At 50.6% G+C, this 23,216-nt stretch overlaps 1 protein-coding gene across 1 annotated transcript in view; it reads right to left on the bottom strand.

Moving 5' to 3' along the window:
- The window catches only part of EPS15L1 (epidermal growth factor receptor pathway substrate 15 like 1), an 87,801-nt gene that overhangs the window by 13,105 nt on the left and 51,480 nt on the right, over positions 1-23,216 (bottom strand). The window contains exons 19-21 of the mRNA XM_023738766.1: positions 15,823-15,883; positions 14,877-14,959; positions 9,010-9,142 (exon numbers count right to left, since the gene is read on the bottom strand). Coding sequence (XP_023594534.1) covers positions 9,010-9,142; positions 14,877-14,959; positions 15,823-15,883 — 277 coding nt within the window. The remainder of the gene's footprint in view (positions 1-9,009; positions 9,143-14,876; positions 14,960-15,822; positions 15,884-23,216) is intronic.

The following is a 23,216-nucleotide window of genomic DNA, read 5'->3' as shown; positions in this document are numbered from 1 at the left end:
AAAACAATGGAATAAAATATAGATGCACACGCTGGAGTGTTCAGAAAATTTAGACAATACGAAAACCGGGATAAAGTAGTCTCTCTCGTTTTAAAATCTTTACTTCGGTGGAGAGAAAGTGGTTTTGAGTGGTTTATGGTATCAATAAATCAATTAACAAAAATATCAAAATACACATGAGTATGTGGTGTCTATTTCCTATGTGTGCATGCATGGGCATGTTGTGTGTGCATGCACGTGCATGGTGTGTGTGCATGCACATCTGTGTGTGCTGTGTGTATGCGTTTATCTGTGTGTATGTTGTGTGCATGTATGTCTCTCTGTTGTGTGCATGCATGTCTGTGTGCTGTGCACATATGTATGCCTGTCTTTGTATTACGTGTGCATGCATGTCTGTGTGTGTGCTATACACATGTGTATGCAAGTCTCTGTGTATATTGTGTGCATACATGTCTGTTTTGTGTGTGCATGCGTGTGCGTTGTGTGCACATTATGCATGTGTTTGTGTATACTGTGTGTGAATGCATGTGTTGTATGTGCATGCATGTCTGGATTATGTGCATGTGTATGCACATCCGTGTGTGTTCATCCCAACCAAACACCTGCTGGGCTCTAACTATAAATTCTCTGCTGTAATTGGAAAACAGGGTTCTGTAGATGACAGATAAATACCAAAACAAGAAAAACAAACCAACCAACCAAAAACATAAAAACAAAGGGCATGTCCCTTTGTGGTGGGGACAGCTGCCCTGCCTCGGCCACCTGCCCACACTGCCCAGGATGCTCACATAGGGTCAGGTTCCCGAGAGTCACATCGAACTCTGGGGAGGGGCCCCTCTCCCCCAGCAGGAAAGCTGAGCTGGGGAAGAGGGAGCAAGAGAGACAATGTCTGCACAGACACAGCACTTGCGCCATCACCCCTCGGGGACTCTACACCCCACCCCCCGCCCCTGTCTGTGCCTCACCCTCCAGCTCCATCCACGGCCATGGCGTGGGGAAGGCTCGCTTTTGTAGGCACGAGGCCAAGCTAGCTCAAACGAGGCCGTGGGGTCCCTGAAAGAGGATGGGTCCCTGCAGCAGCACCCCTCCCTCCGCTTGCTCGCCCTCCCCATGGTTGATGTGAGGAGATGGCAGACCCGAGATCAAAGCGGTGCCAGGCAGTGTGGCCCGTAGATAACATCTGAGGTTCCCGCAATCGTGGCGTTGAGATTTTCCACTGAAAATATTTACCGCATTTTCAGAAAACGGCCTAATGCCTGAAAGGGAACAGGATGGGGTTGGGCTCTGAGCAGCTGAGAAAAGCTGAACAAATATTTATCATCAGCGTTGAGCCCAGGCGCCCCACAACGAGGGCATGGTCTGAGGGTTGTGGGGACCCAGGCCCCATGAGTGTGGGGTCACCCCACCATTAAGAAAGAGAAGGAAATGGACGGGTTAGGGGGATAAAAATAGTCACGTTCCCCAGTTCTCCAAAGACCGATATCATCTAGAGTGAGAACCCAACCATTTTCAAGGTTGCCACCAAAGGTTCCTACAAAATTTAGGTGACAACTGGCAGAGGCTATGTCAGTTCTGCTGCAGAAAAGAGGGAGGGCATGATTTGAAAATGGATTTACAAATCACGAATCAACCTTCCCAACACAGACAGCCCACGACTCTGCCGCCTTCGGAAACATCCCCTTCCTTATCTGGTGGCTCCTTTGACACATTCTGCCGCGCACCTGCTTGCCTCTGCCTCAGGGGGCCCCCTCCTTTGAGGGGCTGGGGTGCCCACCGCCCAGGGGAGTCGGAGATGCTATCACATGAGAACGACAGGCGGGGGAGCCCTGCGTCTGCCACACGCCGGGAGGCTGCCTCTGTGAGGGCTGGGGGCAGGCATGTGCCCACATTAACACAGGTGCAGAAGGACAGGCGTGTGCAGCAGAACAAGACTCAAGGAGCCACATGTGCTTGGTAGTGGTGGTGGGGTGAGACAGGAGACCCCTACTGGGTGGAGGGAGCAGGGCAGAAACTGGTGGAGAAAGCGCCTGAGAGTCTCTGGAGTCTGTGGTGTGGGGGCGGGGTTCACTCTGCCCTCTAGGGCCTGACCCTCATCACCTGCCTGTGTATCTCTCCCTTTGACAAGGTCCGTGTTCACCCTGTTGGTAATGCAGGGGCTCCCACCCTGAGTACAGCCTGAGCCCCTGCGGATGAGCCCCTGCACATGGGGCAGGTGCACAGGGAGCTGACTCCCCACTCTGTGCCTTGGCAGGGTAGCAGCTCTCACCTGTTCAGATAGGGATTTGGGCTCCCCAGGCCTGTGTCCTACCCCATGGGCCCCCTGGGACCCCGGCCAGCTGAGCCTACCCCTCTGCCCCAGACCCTCAGGCTTGGGCGCTGGCACCCACCAGGCCCAGTGGCAGTGTGTCACATGACACTCACTCAGCCCACCTTTTTCGGTACAGGAGAATGGGTGTGCACCAAGCCAGGAAAACGCTACTTTTTTCAAACCCAAGCAGCTTTGCAGAACAGAGATGGCCCTGCGGAGCAATACGTCTGTAGGTGCTCTGAGTGTGAGAGCTGAAAAGAAAGGGGCACCGCACCCCTTCCTCCCATGGAAGCAGGGGCCCCTCCAGGACTGGGGGGTAGTGTCAGGAGCTCAGGTTCACTTCATGCCAGCAGGGCTGAGGGGCAGGGAGGGCGGCCCCCCAGCTGTGGGTCCAGTTCCTCTGGACACTGCTCCCCCGCCCTATCCCCGGCTGGCCGCAGGGGCAGAATGCCCCAAGCCTCTCACAAGGACTGCGAGCTGGCTATTCCAGGCGAAACCTTTGTTCTAGCCAGCAGATTATCTCTCTGAGATCATCGTGGGAACGGATTTGGAGTAGTTAGCTGCAGAGCCAAGGTGCTAACCGCATGGTGGAGCTGGTGATGCCATGTAGCAGTGGGTGCTGTGCCATAAACGGGGACACGCGGAGGGAGGGGCTGGCTACCCAGCTCCAACATCCACGCCAACGCACGCAGAGGACAGGACGGCTCTGTGAGCTGGTGTGCTTTAAAAGCTCGGCATCTGCACGGCAGCCACTTGTACAACCGGGCGGCACTGGCGGTGATCAGGCTGTGTCCTCAGCCGATGGCAACAGAAAATAGGCGGAATGACACAGACGCCATCACTGGCAGCTGCCCTGAATGGATTCTCAACACGGTCTGGGACGGGACTTGAGTTCCAGGGAAGAAAGGATGGCTGTTGTGTTGCTTTTTTTTGAGAACCATTTGAGGCCCATGAGCCACGGGTTCTGCTGTGTCTCACCGTCCCCTGCTCATGACAGAACGGAGAAGGGGATGGAAATGCCCCACGATCGGCGAGGCAACTCTATTCTGAGGTGAAAAGGTCATTAAGCAGTAATAAAGGGATTATTAAATTGGGGAGAGGTTAAAGGTTATGGGCTGGTTAGCGGTGAAGGTGCTGGAGCTGGTGCCACTTAGGTGCTGCGGAAACCACGACGTGGGGCCGTGCACAGGAAGTGGTGAGGGTGGGGCTGCCTGCAGGACCCTACGGGCTCCTGCTCGCCCCAATCACTGACACCCACACAGCCGTTTCCTGAGCTTGAAAAAAATCTGTTTCTTTCTTTGCAAATCAACAACTTTTACCTAGAAACTACTCCGCAGTGACTGCTGACTGATTCCAATCTGTCGTCCGTTGCAGAAAACACGCCTTGTTTACCTGGGGAGATGTGTGCGCAAGCGAGCTCTAACCGGCAGGTTTCAGGGCTGCCTGAGACATCAACTCGACCTGCCCCAGACACTCACCTGCTTGTTACTCAACACCTTGAAAACCAAACCAACCGCCCTCGAGTCGACCCTGACTCAGGGCGACCCTGTGAGTGTCACAGTAGAACTATGCTCCATATAGCGTTCAGTGGCTAATTTTTCAGAAGCAGATCACCAGGACTTTCTTCCGAGGTGCCCTGGGTGGACTCCAACCTTTCAGTGAGCGGCCGAGTACGTTCACCATCTGCACCACCCAGGGACTCCACCTCGGTAACACCTTTCTAGAAAAGCCCTTCGAGCACAGAGAACCTAATGACAACACTAAGACTCTATCTGCGCCTCAAACGATGGTTCCCAACAGCCACTGGGAGTGCAGCTCCTGGCTTGGGTCACAAGAATTGAGTATACAAGCCACACGAGTGTACAACTATAGCAGGGTGGGGGTGTTCTCTGCGTGACTGTGGCGGTGGTTTCACATGTGTGTGCAACGTGTATCCAGTCACACCCTTTAAATATAAGCAGTTTATCACATGTCAATTAGACCTCTGTAAAGATCAAAAGCCAAAACAAAAACGGCTCCCACCGCTGTGGAACACCACACCCTCTAGCGCACAGGAGAGGACCCCAACCACGACGCATGTGACAGACCCAGCCTGCCTCAGTGCCAGCCCAACAATGGCTGAGCTCTCCATATAGGACCCTGGGCCTGTTCTGAGCCTCAACCCACTACACTCCAGCATCTTTCCACAGAGAGGTTTCTGTTAAGCTGAAGCCTAGTGGGAAAAGGCCCCTCCTCCCTCATGACACATACAGCACTGCCTCCCTCAGCCTTGCCTTTCACCACTGTTACAGACCGAATTGTGTTCTCAAAAACGTATTGTAAATCCTAACCCCTACACCTGTGGATGGGAGCCCATTTGGGAATATGGATTTATTTGTTGTGTTAATGAGGCTGGATCAGTGTAAGGTGTGTCTTAAGCCAATCAACTTTTGAGATATAAAAGGAGCAGATTAGGCACAGGATCAAACACAAATGGGGAAAAGATAAATGCCACGTGGAGACTGCCAAGGAACTGAGGAACACTGGGCTACAGAAGCTGAGACGAGGACCCTCCCCCAGAGCAGAGAGCGGCTTCCTCTAGAGCCGGCGTGCTGAATTCAGACTTCTAGCCTCCTGAACTGTGACATAATAAATTTCTGTTCATTAAAGTTGCCCACTTGTGATTTGTTATAGCAGCACTAGATAACTAAGACACCCAGGAAATGCGCTGTGGCCCAGGACCCTGTGCCTAGTCCCTCAGCCACTGCAGCCCCTCCTGGCCTATCTCCCTGGGGAGGTAGGCACTAAAGGGGAAGGGGTGACTGCTGTGTGGTCGCAGGAGGTCCCTGCTTTCAGCGAGGTGAAGTTTCTGGCCCACAGCACCATCGCAGCAGCAGTGTGGCTAGAGCCTGGCCTGGGCCCTCGCTCCACAGTCCAGACTATGCTGGTCAGGGAGTCGCCTGGATTCTGGCTGGTGGAATGAGGGTGGCAGCATCCAGTCCATCTGTCCTGGCCATACAACTTGTCATTTCTGAGCTCAGGGACCTAGCAGGGTTCCCATGGTTGGCCAGCCCTGGTCAGGAACATGGCAACATTGGATACGGTCCACATGCGGGGCTGTGAGGTCCCTCATCCTGATCCTGCAGATGCAGGGATGACACTGCTTGAAGAGTTTGTAGGGAAAACCATCACCACCAAATGAGCTGATCTCCCCACCAGCTTCCCTCCACAAATCGTGACCACCCACAGGGCCAAGGAGGCCCCTGGGCAGCAGGGCGCCCTTCCTCCCCCTACTAACCCATGCTGGGACTGACACCCACCGGAGAACGCCCTGAGGCTACAGAGGCCCTTGAATGACTGAGCTGGCACAATTTACACCTCCACGCAGGGCTGTGCAGGTGGGGAAGGGCTCACTCTCAAATCGTCGCACACTGCGTTTTCTTACCACCCACCACCGTCTGTCAGTTTGTCATGCTATGGTGGTTTGCATGTTTCTGTGATGCTGGAAGCTATGCCACTGGTATTTCAAACACCAGCAAGGTCACCCATAGTGGGCAGGTTTCAGTGGAGCGTCCAGACTGAGAGAGACTAGGAAAAAAGGTCTGGCAATCGATTTCTGAAAATTAGCCAATGAAAATCCTATGGATCACAGAATATTGTCTGAGACTCTGACTTGCTTACTTGGGTCACACCATCAGGGGGACCAACTGCTGGATGAGGACATCATGTTTGGTAAACTGGAGGGCCAGCGAAGGCGGGAAACTCTCCATGAGATGGAACGATACAGTGGCCACAACACGGACTAGAACATGCCAACAATCAGGAAGATGGGGCAGGGCCAACCTGACAGCAACTAACAACAGCATTTTCTTAAAAAAAAGAATTCAGACATCTTACCAGATGCCTCCTATCACTGAGACCCCAGAAGATGGCAGAAGTGCCCGTGTTTTCATAACGTGCATTCTAAGCAGAGTTTCTTCCCACACCCGTCCACCCTCGTCAGCGACCAGAAAACCATCGAGAGCCCCTGGGTCTCATGTGTGCACAGACAAGCAGACACCTTCCTCATAGTCCCCCAGAAGCCAAGGCTCCCCCAGACGCCATTCACCAAAATGCCAGCCGCTCACGTAAGCAGGTTTAAGGCGGCAGCTCTGCATCAAGGCTGTTAGCGGTTACACGAAATCGGCAGACACAGCACCCCCACCCCGCAGTCTGGACCTACCGCCCAACAGTGAGTACAGTGCAGTGTTTTTCTGTTCAGCAATTTCTTCTGGAAAAAGGAGACCAAAGGAGACACTTAAGCCTGGTACGTGGACAGGCTGCCACTGCCACCACCGCCACCACCACCACCCACAAATGAAAAGCCCTGCACGGGCACGGGCTGCTTCCCAAGGGCTCTCAGGCCTCTCAGCTCAGCCCTTGGGACACTGTGGATGGGGTAGGCCTGGGAGACGGCGGCTGCTCCCCTACCAGCCCTGCCCACCACATGGGTCTCCAGTGAGACCACAGCTGTGCAGGGGCTTCCTGAAGGCCAGTGGGTGTCAATATGGTATATCTGCATGGGGGGCGCTGACCAACCACTGGCTGAGGCAAAGCAGGGGGAAGCCTGGGCAGGTCTCTATGGAGACGAGGTGGCCCTCACCCAGCCTGGGACCCCCCGTGTTGCCTGAACCTCCCACAGAGGGAGACAGCTCCCTGAGACGCTCATGCACTGAGGCTGGTCCAAGGCAGCCACCGAAGCCCCTGCTACTGAACACTTTGAACAAACTTCCTATCATGGGGTTGAGTGGCTTACAGGAGGACACCGGGAAGAGGACAGGTGAGGAGCTGGGAAAGAAGGCATTTCCATGAGAGTGACTGAGACGAAGCCCCACCCTGTGGGCTGTGGGAGTGGCTGGCTCCTCAAGGCCCAACAAACGCAGCACTGCTGTGTGTGTGTAAGCATACCTGAGCATGTGCCTGTAAGCACACATGCACATGTGAATTCATACACGTGTGCATGCGGATGCAAGTGTGTACGTGTACATGAATCTGTGCCAGTGTGCATACATGCATGTGCACATGCATGCATGTGGTGGTATGTACATGTACGTGTGGGTACGTGCACACATGAGCATGTGGGTATGTGCATACACGAGCACATGTGCACGTGTGAATCTATACAGGTGTGCAGCACATGTGCATGTCTGTGTGCAGTATAAATTTGTGCATGCATGCATGTGTGTGTACAAGTGTGTTGCACATGTGAATTTATGCAGGTGTGCACATGTATGCAATGTGTGCACGAGCATGTATGTGTATAGGTGTGTCTGTGTATGTGCATGCGTGTGTGTGAACATGTGTGCGTGTGTACAGGCCCTTCCACCTCCCAGGCAGAGCGGGAAGCCCGAGGCCAGTCCATCAGGAGACCATCAGGGACCCCAGGAGCCCTGCCTCTGTGGGAGGTGCCGCGGCCTCTCCTGGGTGGAGGAGTCCTCTGCTGTCATTTCTCCTCTGTTTTAAGGGAAACACCTTTGATGTGTGGCTGACAGAACTCGTCTCCTTACTCATCTGTTTCTGCTCACAGCAAGTCAGTGTTATAAACACACAAGGGCGTGGGCCATACTTTCTCCTGAGTCCTCTGCAAGGAGGCACTCAGCACCGCAGGTGAGGCCCTGTCCCCCTAAGGAGGCCTGGCAGTCTGGGTGACAGAAGGGGGATCTCTGCTGGTCTGTGCCCCATGTGGGGGATGACTAGCTGACTTTGAGTCAGTTACTACTCATCATCAGCTAGCTGGGTGCAGATGGAACCTTCTAGAAGGGCTGTGAGTGCCACAGTGATGAAGTGGGTGGAATCACGGGAAACATGCCTGTCTGGGGCAGCCATACAGGAACGAGCGGCTCTCCCACCAGCTACCACAATCTAGGGGTAGATCAAGCGAGACCCAGTCTAGAAATTAAAGGACGGAAGGGACACTCCAGGCAGTCTACTAGTAAAATAGACAATGGAGGTGGACTGTATGGCTGCAGACCCACGTGACCCTCTACCCCATGGTGCCACAGCTTCTTGCGTTAGACTCTGGTACACTCAACTGCCAGCCTGTCTCTGTCGCCCAGGTCATTCCTGTCTAAAACCCATGCCTGGATTAAGTCCTCAGACCTTCTGGGGACACAGTGAGGAGAGGTGGGATCTGCGGCAGGGACCCCCCCCCCATTCTGAGTCTACTGAGATGCTGAGGGGGAAGAAGGAGGAGGGAGCCCAGAGCCATCCATTTCTTCCCCCTCCATGGTTCTATCCCACAAGGTCAGAGTGAGGAAGGACCCCACTCCACCCCACGTCCTGACCTTTGGGCCCCTGCTGACTCAGGAAGGAGAGGACTGGAGGAGAAAGGTGAGGGCTCCAGGACCATGGCGGATTCCCAGAGGTGTCAGAGCACCACAGTGCCCAGGGCAGTGGGGGGTGCCACCTGGCCCTGACCAGAGCCCTCCCAGCTGAGACACCCTGAAGCCCCACAATGAACTGATGCCGGGTTCCCCGTGAGCCTGGAGCTGGGACCCCAGGCTGGGCGAGGTAAGTGTGGAGTGCTGAGGACAGATGACCCGGGCGGCGAGTGGGCCCCTCTGGCTGTGCACAGCTCACAGCTCCAGCGCGTCCGCTCTAGCTCTGGGAGGGCTGGCAGGGGCTGTCGGCCCCAAGTCTGGCAGCAGTGGCAGAGGCAGCGAGTAGGGGGCACGTGTACTGACCGCTGGGTGGGTGGGGCCGAGGAGGAGCGGGCTTCTTCGGAGGCAGAGCAGGAGTGTCCTGTTTACTTTTAAAGGGATCCTCTGAGAATCCTGCTCCTCCGAAGGAGGAAGCGAATGGGTCAGAAGGTGGGGGCTGAAAGAGAGGACACGAGAGATGCACAATCAGCCATGAAGACGGAGGCACTGTGCCTGCCCGCCCACGCACGCACGCACGCACGCACGCACGCACGCACGCACGCATGCACGCATGCACGCACGCGAGCCTGGACCTGGCCTACACAGCCCATTCTCCTCTGCCCTCCACAGCCGGATGCAAACACACAGCCGTACAAAGCACCCACCGCCGCATCCTAGGCGCTCAGACGCCAGGTATTCGTGCAGGACCCCTGTGCACCCCACCCCGGCTCCTCTTGTGCTTTAGAGGCGTAGCTCCAGGAAACATTCTCAGACACCCCTACCTCACTGGGTCCACTATGTGCTTGGTGTAGACCCTCCACGTGCTGCTTCCTGGCCAAGCGCTGGCCTGTGCAGCGACATCTGGAGCCTCTGCACCCCCTGGGCCAGCGCGGGTGCCGCTGCCCCCCAGCAACTTGAGCCAGCCCCACCTTGCACAGCCGCATGCCGGCCTGGGCCAGAGCCACCTTGGAGAGGCTCTTACCACCTCCCCCCACACACCCATCCTCTCAGCCCAAATGGGTCACAGCCCCCCATCTTTAAATACATAAATAAGGAAGTAAAAATAAAACACAAAATGGCCTGGGACCTCTACAAAAGCCTCCAAGTACTCTGAAGGGCATGAGCCTTCATCACCCAATCCCTGCCACCCCCATTTAGGATGATGCCCTACTGGACTTAGCTGCCATCTCCATGCTCCTATGCACATGGGGTCTTCTGCTTGGGAGCTCAGCTGCCCTGTCCTCCTGAAGTACCCTCACTCCCCAGGAGCAACTTCTGATGCCCCTCCTCCCTCCCTACCAGGTGCAGCCTTGGGAGGGATCCTACTGTCAGCATCTCCATTCTACCCACAGGGAAACTGAGGCACAGAAAGGCAGCCATCAGTGGAGGAAATGTCCAGGCTTCAGGTACCATCCTCGGCTGGTGTGACCCACCATGGGGATGGGTCTGGCCACAGGACACACAGGTGTGGACGTGGACAAAGGACAGAGTAGGCCCAAGGGGTTAGGTGTGGGAGAAGACCCAAGGAAGATGGGGTCTACACCCCCAGAAGCCTCCTGAGCAGGCTGAGCACCAAGACAGCTGGGAGGATCTGGCAAGGGGCAGTGGGCCTGCCAGGGCAGGGTGGGCAGGCAAGGCAAGGCCGCTTTGCCTCCTAGCCGCCTGCCCCTCCCCAGCCCTCCTCGAAGGACTGCCTTTCCCCAACCTTCCCCATCTTACTGGGCCGCCCCACCTCCCGGCTGCCCCACCCCTCTCAGTTGTCCTTTAACGAATCTCTTCAAACACTGCTGCTCAGTTTCCATAACACCTGCCTGGTCAGAGGCGACTTGGGGCCCTGGCCCTGCTACCTGCGTGCTGTTCAGTGCCTCAGTTTCCCCGCCTGTAAAGTGACAATGATGCCAGGACACACCTCGCAGGCCAGTGGCAGGAACTAAATATATCCATACACAAAGAGCTGGCCCCAGCAAGGCCGGCAGAGCCAGCGCCAGGACTGTCAGGTGCCAGACACGCAGACGGAGCCACACTAGGATGCGCCAGGCCCAGCACTGACACTGAGCCCGCTGCTGCGGGGGCCCTCGCGGCAGTTCCGAAGGTAGGGACTTGTGGGCTCGGTTCTGAATTTTGAAATGAGTGATTTGGAGCTGTTGTTTGGGAGAGAAGGATGAGGAGGGGAACCAATGAGGCACAGAGTGTTACTGCCATTTCTAGAACACTCACCCTCTCCCCTGGCCTGCACCGTGTGATCACAACCATGGTCCTGAGACACAGCAGCAGGGGCTACAACCACTTTCTTCGTGGAGAGGTGATGTGATGCGCCCTGAGGTCCTGCCCAATCCCCACTCCTGGGTGCTGGGGAAAGCCGGCTTGGGAGGAAGAAGCACAAGGAGGCGGAAGGACATGGAACTCCCTGGAAGCCAAACCCCTGTGCCCTGGGAAGCCGGCGTGCATCCCCAGCCCCTCCCAACCTGTCGGGGCAGAGTCCAACTGCCCCAAGGAGCTACTGCTCATCGGTCACCGGGTGCACGTCAGGGTTTGGGCACCTGCGGGCTCCAGTGTTGGGCTGGCTTACGTCACGCAGCTCAGAACTCATTGAAGGTGAGAGCTGTCAGCTTGCGGAGACCCCAAGTGCTGGAGCCCCGGGCAGATGGGCCAGTTCTATCCTACCCACATCTATGTGACACCCAGCCCGTCCACTGCCCAGGAGGGAGGGTCTCCCCTGCCGTGGGGAATGTATCACTGCTCTCCCCACGAAGCTCGTGTCATTTCCAAATCCTGAGTCCCAAGAAGTTTCCTTGGGACCCAACTCTTTCTTACTTGGGCTTCAGCTTAAAGGAAAGTTGCTATTCTTAGAGTGGTTTCAGTAAAACCATTAGTGTCTCTCTGGGGTGGGCAGGAGTGAAGCAGGCTTCAAAAAAGGACAGGATGAAAAGCTACCGTAAGAAGCACTTATCAGAGAGACAGACCTGAGTTCACATTTTAAAAAAACTGCTTTAAAGCCAATGACTCGGAAGGTTTTTGTTTCTGTTTTTTTCAAACAGCCCTAAACATGAAGGCGTGGCTTTAAAAAAAGATTAAAAAAAAAAGTCATTAAAAACAGGCAGATGCCAACCATGTCAAGTTCTTGATATTTTCTTTGGGGAAGGTGGTGCTGGTGACATAATTTAGACTCTTGTGTTTTAATCCTCAAATGCTCCCTGGAATATATTTCAAGGGATTTTTTTTTTTTTAATTGTGGTAAAAAAATATAGATAAACAAGACATTTGCCAATTTAACAATTTTTACTTGTGTAATTCAGTGATCCTGATTATGCTCATCATGTTGTACAACCATTCTCATTATCCTTGTCCAAATGATTCCACTACCATTAACAGAAGCTCAGTGCCCCCCAAGCAGAAACTCCCATCTGTCCCTCCCTCCCTCACACCCCTAAAAAAAAACCCAACCCCATTGCCGTCGAGTCGATTCCAACTCATAGTGACCGTACAGGCTAGAGTACAACTGCCCCATAGAGCTTCCAAAGAGCACCTGGTGGATTCACACTGCCAACATTTTTGGTTAGCAGATGTAGCTTTTAACCATGATGCCACCAGGGTTTCCTCGCACCCCTGGTAACCACTGATAAGCTTTGGTCTCTATGCATTTGCCTATTCTAGATATTTCATATAAGCAGAGTTACACAGTATCTGTCCTTTTGTGACTGACTTATTTCACTTAGCATGTTTTCAAGGTTCATCCTCTTTGTAACATCTATCAGGACTTCATTCCTTTTTCTGAGGCTAAGTAGCATTCCATTGTATGGATGAACCACACTGTGTTTATCCATTCATCTGTGGATGAACCTTGGGGAATTTTTGTGTGTGTGTGTGCTGAAGATATACACAATTAAACACATGCCAATTCAACAATTCCTACATTTATAATTTAGTGGGAAATTTTTTTTAATCTAGAAAAATCTCTTTGGGGGAACCCCAAATGAGAGTGTAGGTATCAAGACCCTCCCAGAGGAACCCACTGGAACCGGCTTGCTCTCCTTTAGCCACACCAAATAGAGGGTCTGAGAGCAAGGCCAGGCCCCCTTGGTATTGCCTCCCTGCTCCCACCTCCCCACCCACTCAGATGGGGGAGAGCTGGTGAGGTAAAAAACAACCAAAAAAAGCCACCTTCTCACCACCTTACTTTCACTTCCTTCAGCATTTTATTTATACCCACGATGTTGTTCCTGAAAAACACAGATAACCCACAGGGCAAAAATAAGGCACTATCCGGGAAGGCCACTACCAAGCACGCTAGTGTCGAGAGCTAGAAGCTAAAGCAACAGAGGACATAACAACGCAGTTCAGGCACACGTTTCCCAGCACTGTCTAGCACAGGACCGGCCTAGCACCATAGACAAAAAGTGGGCTGAGGGCCAGGGCTGGAAGAGGAAAATGGACTTCAGGTTGAGATGGGTAGGACACGAGGAGCAGCTGGGCTCTGACCATCTCCCTAGGCAGTCTCAGCAGCTATGGGGAACTACCAAGTCTAGAGGGCCTAGAAGGGTCTGGAAGGGCCATTCCTGTAGTCCAGGACCGAGAGCCCCCAGGCTGGCGACCTGCAAGGCCCCCAGAGATATCCACTCTGTGCAAACCCTTCTAGAAACAGGGGTCCTCACTTGGCTCTTAACCTTGTCCGGCTCCAACCACGTAGGCCTTTGCTTTCATGTGTGGGCAGTAAGGGGGATGTGGAGCCTCTGCAGCTCCTGCCTCTGTGCCTGGGAGAGGCCCTTGACAACTCGGGACACCCCTGAGCCTCTTCCTGAGAGATTGCTGCCACCTTGTGTCAGGAGCCTGAGTCACACGCCAGCCCCGATTAGTTTTCTGATTTCAGTGGACAGTTTCTACACACTCAGCTGGGGGATTCCTGAGGACAGAGCTGGGGCAGGTGGGCAGGCAGCACTCTAGTGGGCATCCACTCAAGGGCTCTGCTCACTCCCCACAAAGACACCAAGTGTAACAGCCACTAAGTGAGATGCAGGTCCATGGGATGGGGGGAGGGGCTCACATGGTTCCCACAGCACTGCAAGCAGAGAGTGGGCCTGTGCAGCCCCTCCCCACCAGAAGGCGGGCTCCAGGAGGGTGGGCAGGCATGTGGTAGGGATTGCTGGAGTCAAAGAGGAGAGCAGGGCTCCCTCTCCGGCTGACTGACCGCAGAGGCCCTTCATCTGAGGGACCCCCCACCTGCCCGGGGGCTGTGTGAGAAGGGGCAGAGGTAAGCGGAGAGCCAAGGACGCAGCCAGAGGCCGAGGCAGTGGACGATGCACCTTTGTTTCCATCACAGAAACACGTCAATAGTTAAAACCAAAGATCACTGAAAGTCACACAGAAAGATAGCTGACCCTCACCTACCCCTATCTCCACGCACCACAAATGCCATTTCCAACTTTCTAGCAGTTTCCTCTGGAATTTGCCTCATTAATCATGGAATTCTGCTGCCATCTCTCAATCTGTCCATGTTGAACGTCACCCACTGATGGGCTTCCTGCTGCGGTGAAGACTTAGTTCTCTGACCTTATCCCCCTACAACCTCCTTGGTAAAGCCACAGCATGTTGGGGGCAGATCCTCAGGCGGCGTCCACATAATCATGGCCACACAGATACCATCCGGTTAAACCCTGCCCCACAGCTGGTCTCCTTCCAGAACAGTATACTCCACCTGCCCTACAAGCCTCTCTCCACACCTCTCTTGGGCCTCCCGACACCTCACACATGGCTCCAGACATGCCCTCCTCAGTCACTGTCCCCAGATGCACACTCACGCCCGTAGGGCCACTAACCATGCCCCCGGATGTCTGTGCCTGGCGCTCCCCCAGGGCTGTCTCAGCCATGCAACAGTTGCATAGCCCCGGTCAGATGGCATTGGGCACCCGTGGGAGCTGCCAGGGGAGCCGAGGTGCCTTTGTCCAGGGCCTGGCCACACCTCCCAGGGAGGAATTCTGACCCTGGCTCCTTCCCTCAGAGGACGGGAAACAGGTTACCAGGCCTTGTCCTCTACGTCACAGTCACAGGATGAAGGTGCTGGGAGGTACATTAGTGACACAGGTACATATGTGACATACGTACATGTGTGACGCAGACAGTGGCACCAGGCAGCCCACACCATGACAAAGGGCACAAAGACACTGGCAGAGCACGGGGAACAGTGCAGGCTTTACCTTGGACATCTGGCTGAAGTCGGCAAAGCCCTCAGCACTGTTGAAGGACCCACTTCCGAAGGGGTCTAAGGTTCCAAAGGGATCTGTAAGCAGCATCAACAGAGTCAGAGTTACAGGTCTTCAATAGGACATGCGTTCGGGGTTGGGGGATGTCACCTCCTAGTACTAGCCAGCCCAACTCAGGCAGTTCAGAAAGGTTGCAATGATGTGCTAGAGACATGCATGTGAATGGAGGTCCTCACCAAGGCCTCACCCACGGGGATCCTCAACGAGGCCCATGGAGGCCTTCAACAAAGCCCCCACCCTGTGGGGGTCCTCAACAAGGCCCCTGCACCATGAGAGTACTCATCAAGGGCTATGCTCTGTGGGGGTCCTCATCAAGGCCCCTGCTCATCCATCTCCACCCATGGTCCACCCATCTCCATGAGATGCTTTCTTGCCAGGATAGGCAGCTCTGGAAGAGTCAGAGGGCCACTGACTCAGAGTACAGGCTGCTGGGCCAGGAAGCTCCGAAAAGGCAGGGGGGTCCACTCACATGACCCCCTCTGTAAGTCGTATCCTATAGGATGAGGCTACTTCACACATAGCACCTACTGCACAAATCAGCACCCTCAACTGAACTTTGGGTTCTTTCAGGAAAAAAACCCAAAGACACAAATCAACGACTTAGAGAGAGGAATGAGTAAATAGTAACTAAAAACATCAAAGTTATTACTGAATTCTTGCTGCCGAATTCCTTTCCAGAAAGACGCCTGCTCTCGCTCAGGAAGATGAGCAGCAGACACAATACTCATTTGGGCCACCCTGCCTTAGGCAAGGGCATGGAATTACTGACTAATGACATGAGCACTGAAGACCCACTAGTTCTGGAAAGGAAAGCACTAATTGGGTGGGCTCCTCCACTGTCCATTGAAGAGTCAGAAAGAAAAACAAGCGTCAGGCTCACCTGATCCTTTTGAGGAGACACTGGAGGATGAGAAAGGATCACTGGACTCAAAGGGGTCGAGCTGAGTGAAAGGAGAGAGAAGAGAGTAAAAAGCGGTTCATTTGCTCCAGTACCCATTCATTCAACCACACAGGTCTCCTGACATGCACGTACCACACCTGGGGCCAGGCTGCGGGGAGAACATGGAATACATTAAGCCCTGGAGTTCTGCTCTCAGTACGGCATAGTAAACCCCTCACAGAACTACTCTCCTGCAGACAAAACCTACACATTCTGGACAAAATAAAAAAGCAGCTACCTGAAGGCTTTGGAAGTGAACCACAGCAGGGAAATACTGGAGGAGAATTAGGACTTGGCAGAATAGACTAGCACAAAGTGAGTTTTCTGCTCTGGAGGCTACAATCTGAGGGCAGACAACAGCTGCAGCATGGCATGGGGTGGCTACAACTCTAATAGTACACATGCCATCTTTCTAGTCCGAAGCCAGAAGAAGGAGCGCCAGGATAGCCACGGCCATGGGAAAGACAGAGGGCATCAGAATGGAGAGAGGGAGAGATGGGAGCCCTAAATTCCATTCCAGCCCAAATCTCAGGCTGGCTCCTGAACCAGGAGTGCGTGGGAAAACTCAAAGCAGCTTTTGCAGCTAAGGCTAAAAGAACTAAACTGAGATCTGAACTTTTGCCCACCACAGGTGAGAGAGAGGTTACAGTGCAAGCCTAACTAAGTTAATGGCCAGCTCAAACAAAAACATCAACACTCTCCGGAGGAATATAACAGAATCACAACACAGCATTCATAATGCATAGGATATATTTCTAAATTATTCAAAATACAAAGAAACAGAAAAATGTGGCCCCTTATCAAGGGAAAAAGGAACCTTGGTGGAACAATTGTTAAGTGCTTGGCTATAATCGAAACATCGGTAGACCGAACCCACCAGTGGCTCCATGGGAGAAAAGATCTGACAATCTGCTCCTGTAAAGATTACAGCACAGAAAACCCTACGGGGCAGTTCTACTCTGTCATACAGGGTCACTATTAGTTACAATCAACTTAATGGCACACAACAACAACATCAGGGGAAGAGCCAATCCCAAGATGACCCAGATGTTGGAATTGTTAGACAAGGACCTTAAAGCAGTAATTATAATTAGCTCAATGAGGTAAAGGAAAATACACTTATAATGAAAGAAAAAATACGAGATCTTAACAGAGAAATCAAAATTATAAAAAAGAAGCAAGTGGAGATTCTAGAATTGAAAGTATGGTATTGAGAATAAAAACTTTGCTGGGTTAACTAAACAGCAGAATGGAGACAAAAGAGCAAAGAGTAAGTGAATTTGAAGATACAGCAGTAGAAACTGTCCAGTCTGAAGGAAAAAAGGTAAAAATAAACAGTGCCTCAAGGACCTGTGGGACAATATCAACAGGTCTAACATAAGTGTAACAGGAATCTCAGAAGGAGGGGAGAGAGAGAATAGGGCAGAAAAAAATATTTGGAGAAATAAGGGCTGAAAACATCAAATTTGGAGAAAGACATAATGTATATAGTCAAGAAGCTTAGCAAGCCCCCAAGCAGCATAAATACAATGAAACCCACATCCAGACACTTCACAAACTCCTGAAAACAAAAGATAAAGAGAGGATCTTGAAAGCAACAAGAGAAAAGTGACACATTATATGTAAGAAGGACAAGTACTTGAACTACCGATAATCTCATCAAGGACAATAGCGGCCAGAAGAGAGTAGAATGACATTCCTAAAAGTGCTGAAAGAAAAAAGCCTTCAACCAAGAATACAATACCCAGCAAAAATATCCTTCAAGAATGATGACAAAGTAGATGTGCACTACAAGAAATGCGAAAGGAGGTTCTTCAGGTTAAAGGAAAATGACAATGGGAAGGAAAGGAGATTTTCTAAAAGGAATGAACACTGAAATAGTAAATATTTCGGTAAAAACAGACTACTTTTTTCCTCTTAATTTCATTAAAATACATACAATGGATCAAAGCAAAAATTATAACACTGTCCTATTGAGCCCTGGTGGTGCAGTGGTTAAGAGCTCAGCTGCTAACAGAAAGATCAGCAGTTCGAATCCACCAGCTGCTCCTTGGAAACCCTATACGGCAGTTCTACTCTGTTCTATAGGGACTCTATGAGTCAGAATTGACTCAACAGCAACAAATTTGGTTTTGGGATTTTTTTATGGAATTTATAATGTATGTATAAAAGAAATTATAACACTGTCCTGTTGAGCCCTGGTGGTGCAGTGGTTAAAAACTCAGCTGCTAACCAAAAGGTCAGTAATTCAAATCCACCACTCGCTCCTGGAAACCCTATGGGGCAGTTGTACTCTGTCCCATGGGGTCACTATGAGTCAGAATTGATTCCATGGCAATGGGTTTTCTGGATAATGGATGTAGACATAATTCATATGACAGCTATAACACAAAAGAGATGCTGGGGTGGGGATGGATAAACAAACCTATATGGTTGGAAGGTATCTACATTTTACATGAAGTGATACAGTATTAACTCCAAGTAGTCTATGAAAGTTAAGAATGCATATGGTAATCCCTAAAGCATCCTCTGGAGTCTCTGGGTAGTACAAACAACTTAATGGCTTGGTTGCTTACTGAAAAGTTGGAGGTATGAGTCCATCTAGAGGCGCCTTGGGAGAAAGGGCTCGCAATCTACTTCCGAAAAATCAGCCATTGAAAATTTCATGGAACATAGTTCTATTCTGAAACCCATGGGGTCGCCATGAGTTGGGGTAAATTCAGTGACAACTGGTTAACAGGTTACAGCGTCCTCTAAAACATAATGTAAAGAAGCACAGTAAAATAGCCAGTAGATACAATAAAACGTAATTCTGGAAGGTCTTCAAATAATCTAAAAGAAATCAGGAAAAGAGAACAGAGGAACAAAAAACAAGGGATAAACACAGAGTAAATTAAAAAATAGTAGACTTAAATCCAACAACATCAGTAATTACACTAAATGTTAACAAACTAGACATTCCATTTAAAGGGCAGAGATCTCCAGACTGGGTAAAAAAGTAAGTCCCCACTATACGCTATGCTATCTGGAGCCCTGCTGGCACAATGGTTAAGAGCCTGGCTGCTAACCAAAAGGTCAGCAGTTCGAATCCACCAGTCACTCATTGGAAACCCTATGGGGCAGTTCTGCTCTGTCCTATAAGGTCGTTGTGAGTCGGACTTGACTCGACAGCAACAGGTTTGCTTTTGGTTGTTTTATATGCTATCTACAGAGGACATAGTTCAAATATAAACACACAAGCAGATTAAAAGTAAATGGATGAAAAAAGATACAATATGCAAAGAGTAAGGGTAACTCATCTGTCAGTTTGTTGCACTGTGGTGGCTTACATGCTGCTGTGATGTTGGAAACTATATCACTGGTATTTCAAATACCAGCAGTGTCAGCCATGGTGGACAGGTTTCAGCTGAGCTTCCATACTAAGACAGACTAGGAAGAAGAACCTGGCAGTCTACTTCTAAAAAACTTAGCCAGTAAAAACCTTACAAATAGCAGTGGAACACTGATATAGTACCAGAAGATGAGCCCCTCAGGTTGGAAGGTACTCAAAAGACAACTGGGGAAGAGCTGCCTCCTCTAAGAAGAGTCAGCCTTAATGACATGGATGGAGAAAAGCTTCATTTGCTGATGCGACATGACTCGAAGTAAGAAACAGCTGCAGCTGCAAACATCCATTAATAATCAGAACATGGAATATACCAAGTTGAATCAAGGAAGATTGGAAGTTGTCAAAAATTAAATGGAATGCTTGAAGATCAGTATCGTAGGCATTAAAGAGCTGAAACAGACTGCTACTGGCCATTCTGAATCAGACAACGATATGGTCTACTATGCCAGGAATGACAGATTGGAGAGGAACAGCATTGCATTCATCGTCAAAAAGAACATTTCAAGATCCATCTCAAAATACAACACCGTCAGTGATAGGATAATATCCATATGTCTACAAGGAAGACCAGTTAATATGACTATTCAAATCTACGCACGAACCACTAATGCTAAAGATGAGGAAATTGAAGATGTTTATCCATTTCTGCAGTCTGACATTAACTAAACATTCAATCCAGATGCATTGACAATTACTGGTGATTGGAATGTGAAAGTTGGAAACAAAGACAAAGGACCAGCAGCTGGAAAATATAGCCTTGGTGATAAAAATGACACGGGAGATCGCGTGATAGAATTTAAGACTGTGTTCTGACTTGGCTGGGCCATCATTCTCAGTGTTTATGTGTGATCACTCCCATGACTGAATATGCTGTGAGTAGCCGATCAGATGAAAGGGCGCTTCCTTGGGGGTGTGGCCTGCATCTGAATACAAGCAGACGTTCTGGCTTTTTGCTCACTCTGGATCCTGCGGCTGCCTCCTGTCATCTCACCTCCGGTTCTTGGGACTTGAACTGTCAGCTTATCTGTCGAACTTGGGATTTGTCGATCTTCACAGCCCGTGAGCGGAGCCCTGATCTCTGACCTGCCAATCTTGGGTTTGCTAGCCGCTGCAGCTATGTGAGTCAGGAAAAACTTTGTGGTCTTGCCTGCCGATCTTGGAATTCATCGACCTTCACAGCCTGTGAGCGGGATCCCTGCTCTCCAACCTGCAGAGCCAGCTTCTGTGGCTCCGTGAATCAGGAGAGGCCTCTACCCTGATCCACAGACTTGGGATATTCTAGCCTCTACAATCGTGTGAGCTGTTTCCTTGATGTGTATATATATGTATATCTCTGCTTTACTGGTTTTCCTTCTCTAGAGAACCCAGCCTAAGACATTTGGTACCCGGAGTGGTTCTAGAGAAACAAAATTGTAAGCATGAGTCTTCTAAATTGGTACTCAAGTCTGGTTAGTCTTAAAGATGTTGATGACTCTGCTTCCAGCAGTAAAGAGGCACTGCTAGTCCATGGCGTGAGGTGGTGATACAAATACACAAAATATCACCACCAGTAGATCAGGTATTGGTGAAAGGCAAGGCTTGGGGTGAACACATGTGTGATATCTTTCTACAGCTTTGTCAGAATGAGAAGTATAAGGAAACTGGTTGGTTTGTCCTACTTTCGCTAGACAAACTGGTGAAAGAAAGAGATGCACTCAGGGCTTCAGAGTCAAAGCTCAAGTACGGCATAAATGACCTCAAGGCTTCCACTTGTGGTTTGAAATAAAATCTTATTTCTTGTAGTAACAGGGCTGAAACTGCTGGAAACCAAACCCAGTGTCTTACTGTAAGAGTGGCTGAATTACAACGCCAGCTCAATTGCCAACCTCGAAAGTTGTCTGAAGTTAAAGTAACGGCATTGATTGGGAAGAAATGGGATCCTGAAACTTGGGATGGGGACATATGGGCAGATAATTGGGAAACTGGGGACACTGAGCCCCTAAATTCTGCTGAATCACTCCTGCCAGCAGAACCAGTCCCATCTGAAGAGATTACTTCATGTTTGTCTGCTAAACCACCCTGCTCAGAAAAACCATTAGCCCCTCCATGCCCATCTAAAGAGATTAACCCTAGCCTAGCTGCCTCTGAAGAGCCCTTGCCTGAGTCATATGCTTTACAAAACAATGCTGAAAGTTCTCAAAACAATTCCGCACTACCGATTCTGGCTTCTAGACCTATAACTAGGCTTAAATACCAGCAAGCCCCAAAAGGGGAAGTACAAACTGTGACTCAGGAGGAGGTACGCTACACTCCAAAAGAACTACTTGACTTTTCTAATATGTACAAACAGAAACCTGGGGAAAATGTGCGGGAATGGCCGTTAAGGGTGTGGGATAATGGTGCAAGGAACATAAAGTTATTGATATGGGTCCACTAAGCAGATTGGTCATTCAATGTTTCAGCTCAAGAAGTTAGGAAAGGATCTAATAGTTTATTTGGTTGGGTCACTGAAGCATGGATTACGAGATGGCCTACGCTAAATCAAGTTGAAGTTCCAGACCTGCCTTAGTATACTGTAGAAGAAGGTATCCAAAGGCTTAGGGAAACTGGCATGCTAGAGTGGATTTATCAGGTTAGACCCACAGACCTACACATGGAGTGCCCAGAGGACACATCTTTTACCACAAAAGTGAGGAACAAATTTGTGAAGGGAGCTCCAGCATCCTTGAAGACTGCTGGGATTGCTATTTAATGCAAGTCAGATTTGACAGTGGGAACTGCCCTAGCTGAATTAACACACCTAACTACAATGGGGCTGACTGGACCACGTGGTAGTAGGGGCCAAGTGGCTGTACTCAATCAACAAAGACAAGGTGGGCGTGGTTATAGTAATGGACAGAGGAGTCAAAGCAGTAATCACAATAGTCTGACTAGTATGGACTTATGGCATTGGCTACTTTACCATGGTGTCCCTAGGAGCGAAAAAGATAGGAAATCTACTAAATATTTACTTGATCTGTATAAACGGATGAATTATAGACCAAGTGAACAGCAGTCTAACTTGAATTGCCAGAAGAGAGTCATAGTCCCTCAATCAATTCCCAAATTTGAGCAAGTTTGAAGACCCACAACCCCTTCAATGAAGGAGAGGCCGGGTCCCCTTGAGGAAGGACTCCAATACACGGCCAAAAATTTTTACTGTTAATCCTTCTCCTAGCCTTCCCCAAAGGGATCTACAGCCTTTTACGAGAGTGACTGTTTACTGGGGAAAAGGAAATAATCAAACTTTTCGGGGATTACTGGATACTGGCTCTGAACTAACACTAATTCCAGGAGACCCAAAACATCACTGTGGCCCACCAGTCAGAGTCGGGGTATATGGAGGTCAGGTTATTAATGAAGTCTTGGCTCATGTCCATCTCACAGTAGGTCCAGTGGGTTCCCGAACCCATTCTGTAGTGATTTCCCCAGTTCCAGAATGCATAATTGGAATAAATATACTCAGCAACTGGCAGAAACCCCACACTGGATCCCTGACAAATGGAATAAGGGCTATTATGGTAGGAAAAGCCAAGTGGAAGCCATTCGAACTGCCCCTACCTAGGAAAATAGTAAACCAAAAGCAATATCGCATTCCTGGACGGATTGCAGAGATTATTGCCACCATAAAGGACTTGAAGGATGCAGGGGTGGTGATTCCCATCACATCCCCATTCATCTCACCTATCTGGCCTGTGCAAAAAACAGATGGATCTTGGAGAATGACAGTAGATTACTGAAAACTTAACCAGGTGGTGACTCTAATTGCAGCTGTTGTTCCAGATGTAGTTTCACTGCTTGAGCAAAGTATTACATTTCCTGGTACCTGGTACGCAGCTATTGATCCAGCTAATGCCTTTTTCTCCATATCTGTTTCAAAGGACCACCAGAAGCAGTTTGCCTTCAGCTGGCAAGGCCAGGAATACAC

This window comes from Trichechus manatus, unplaced genomic scaffold (assembly GCF_000243295.1).
Source record: "Trichechus manatus latirostris isolate Lorelei unplaced genomic scaffold, TriManLat1.0 scaffold00122, whole genome shotgun sequence".
In the NCBI taxonomy this organism is placed as follows: Eukaryota; Metazoa; Chordata; class Mammalia; order Sirenia; family Trichechidae; genus Trichechus; species Trichechus manatus.
The sequence above is the reverse complement of the archived record's forward strand: the minus strand, read 5'-3'. Positions and strand labels throughout refer to the sequence as shown.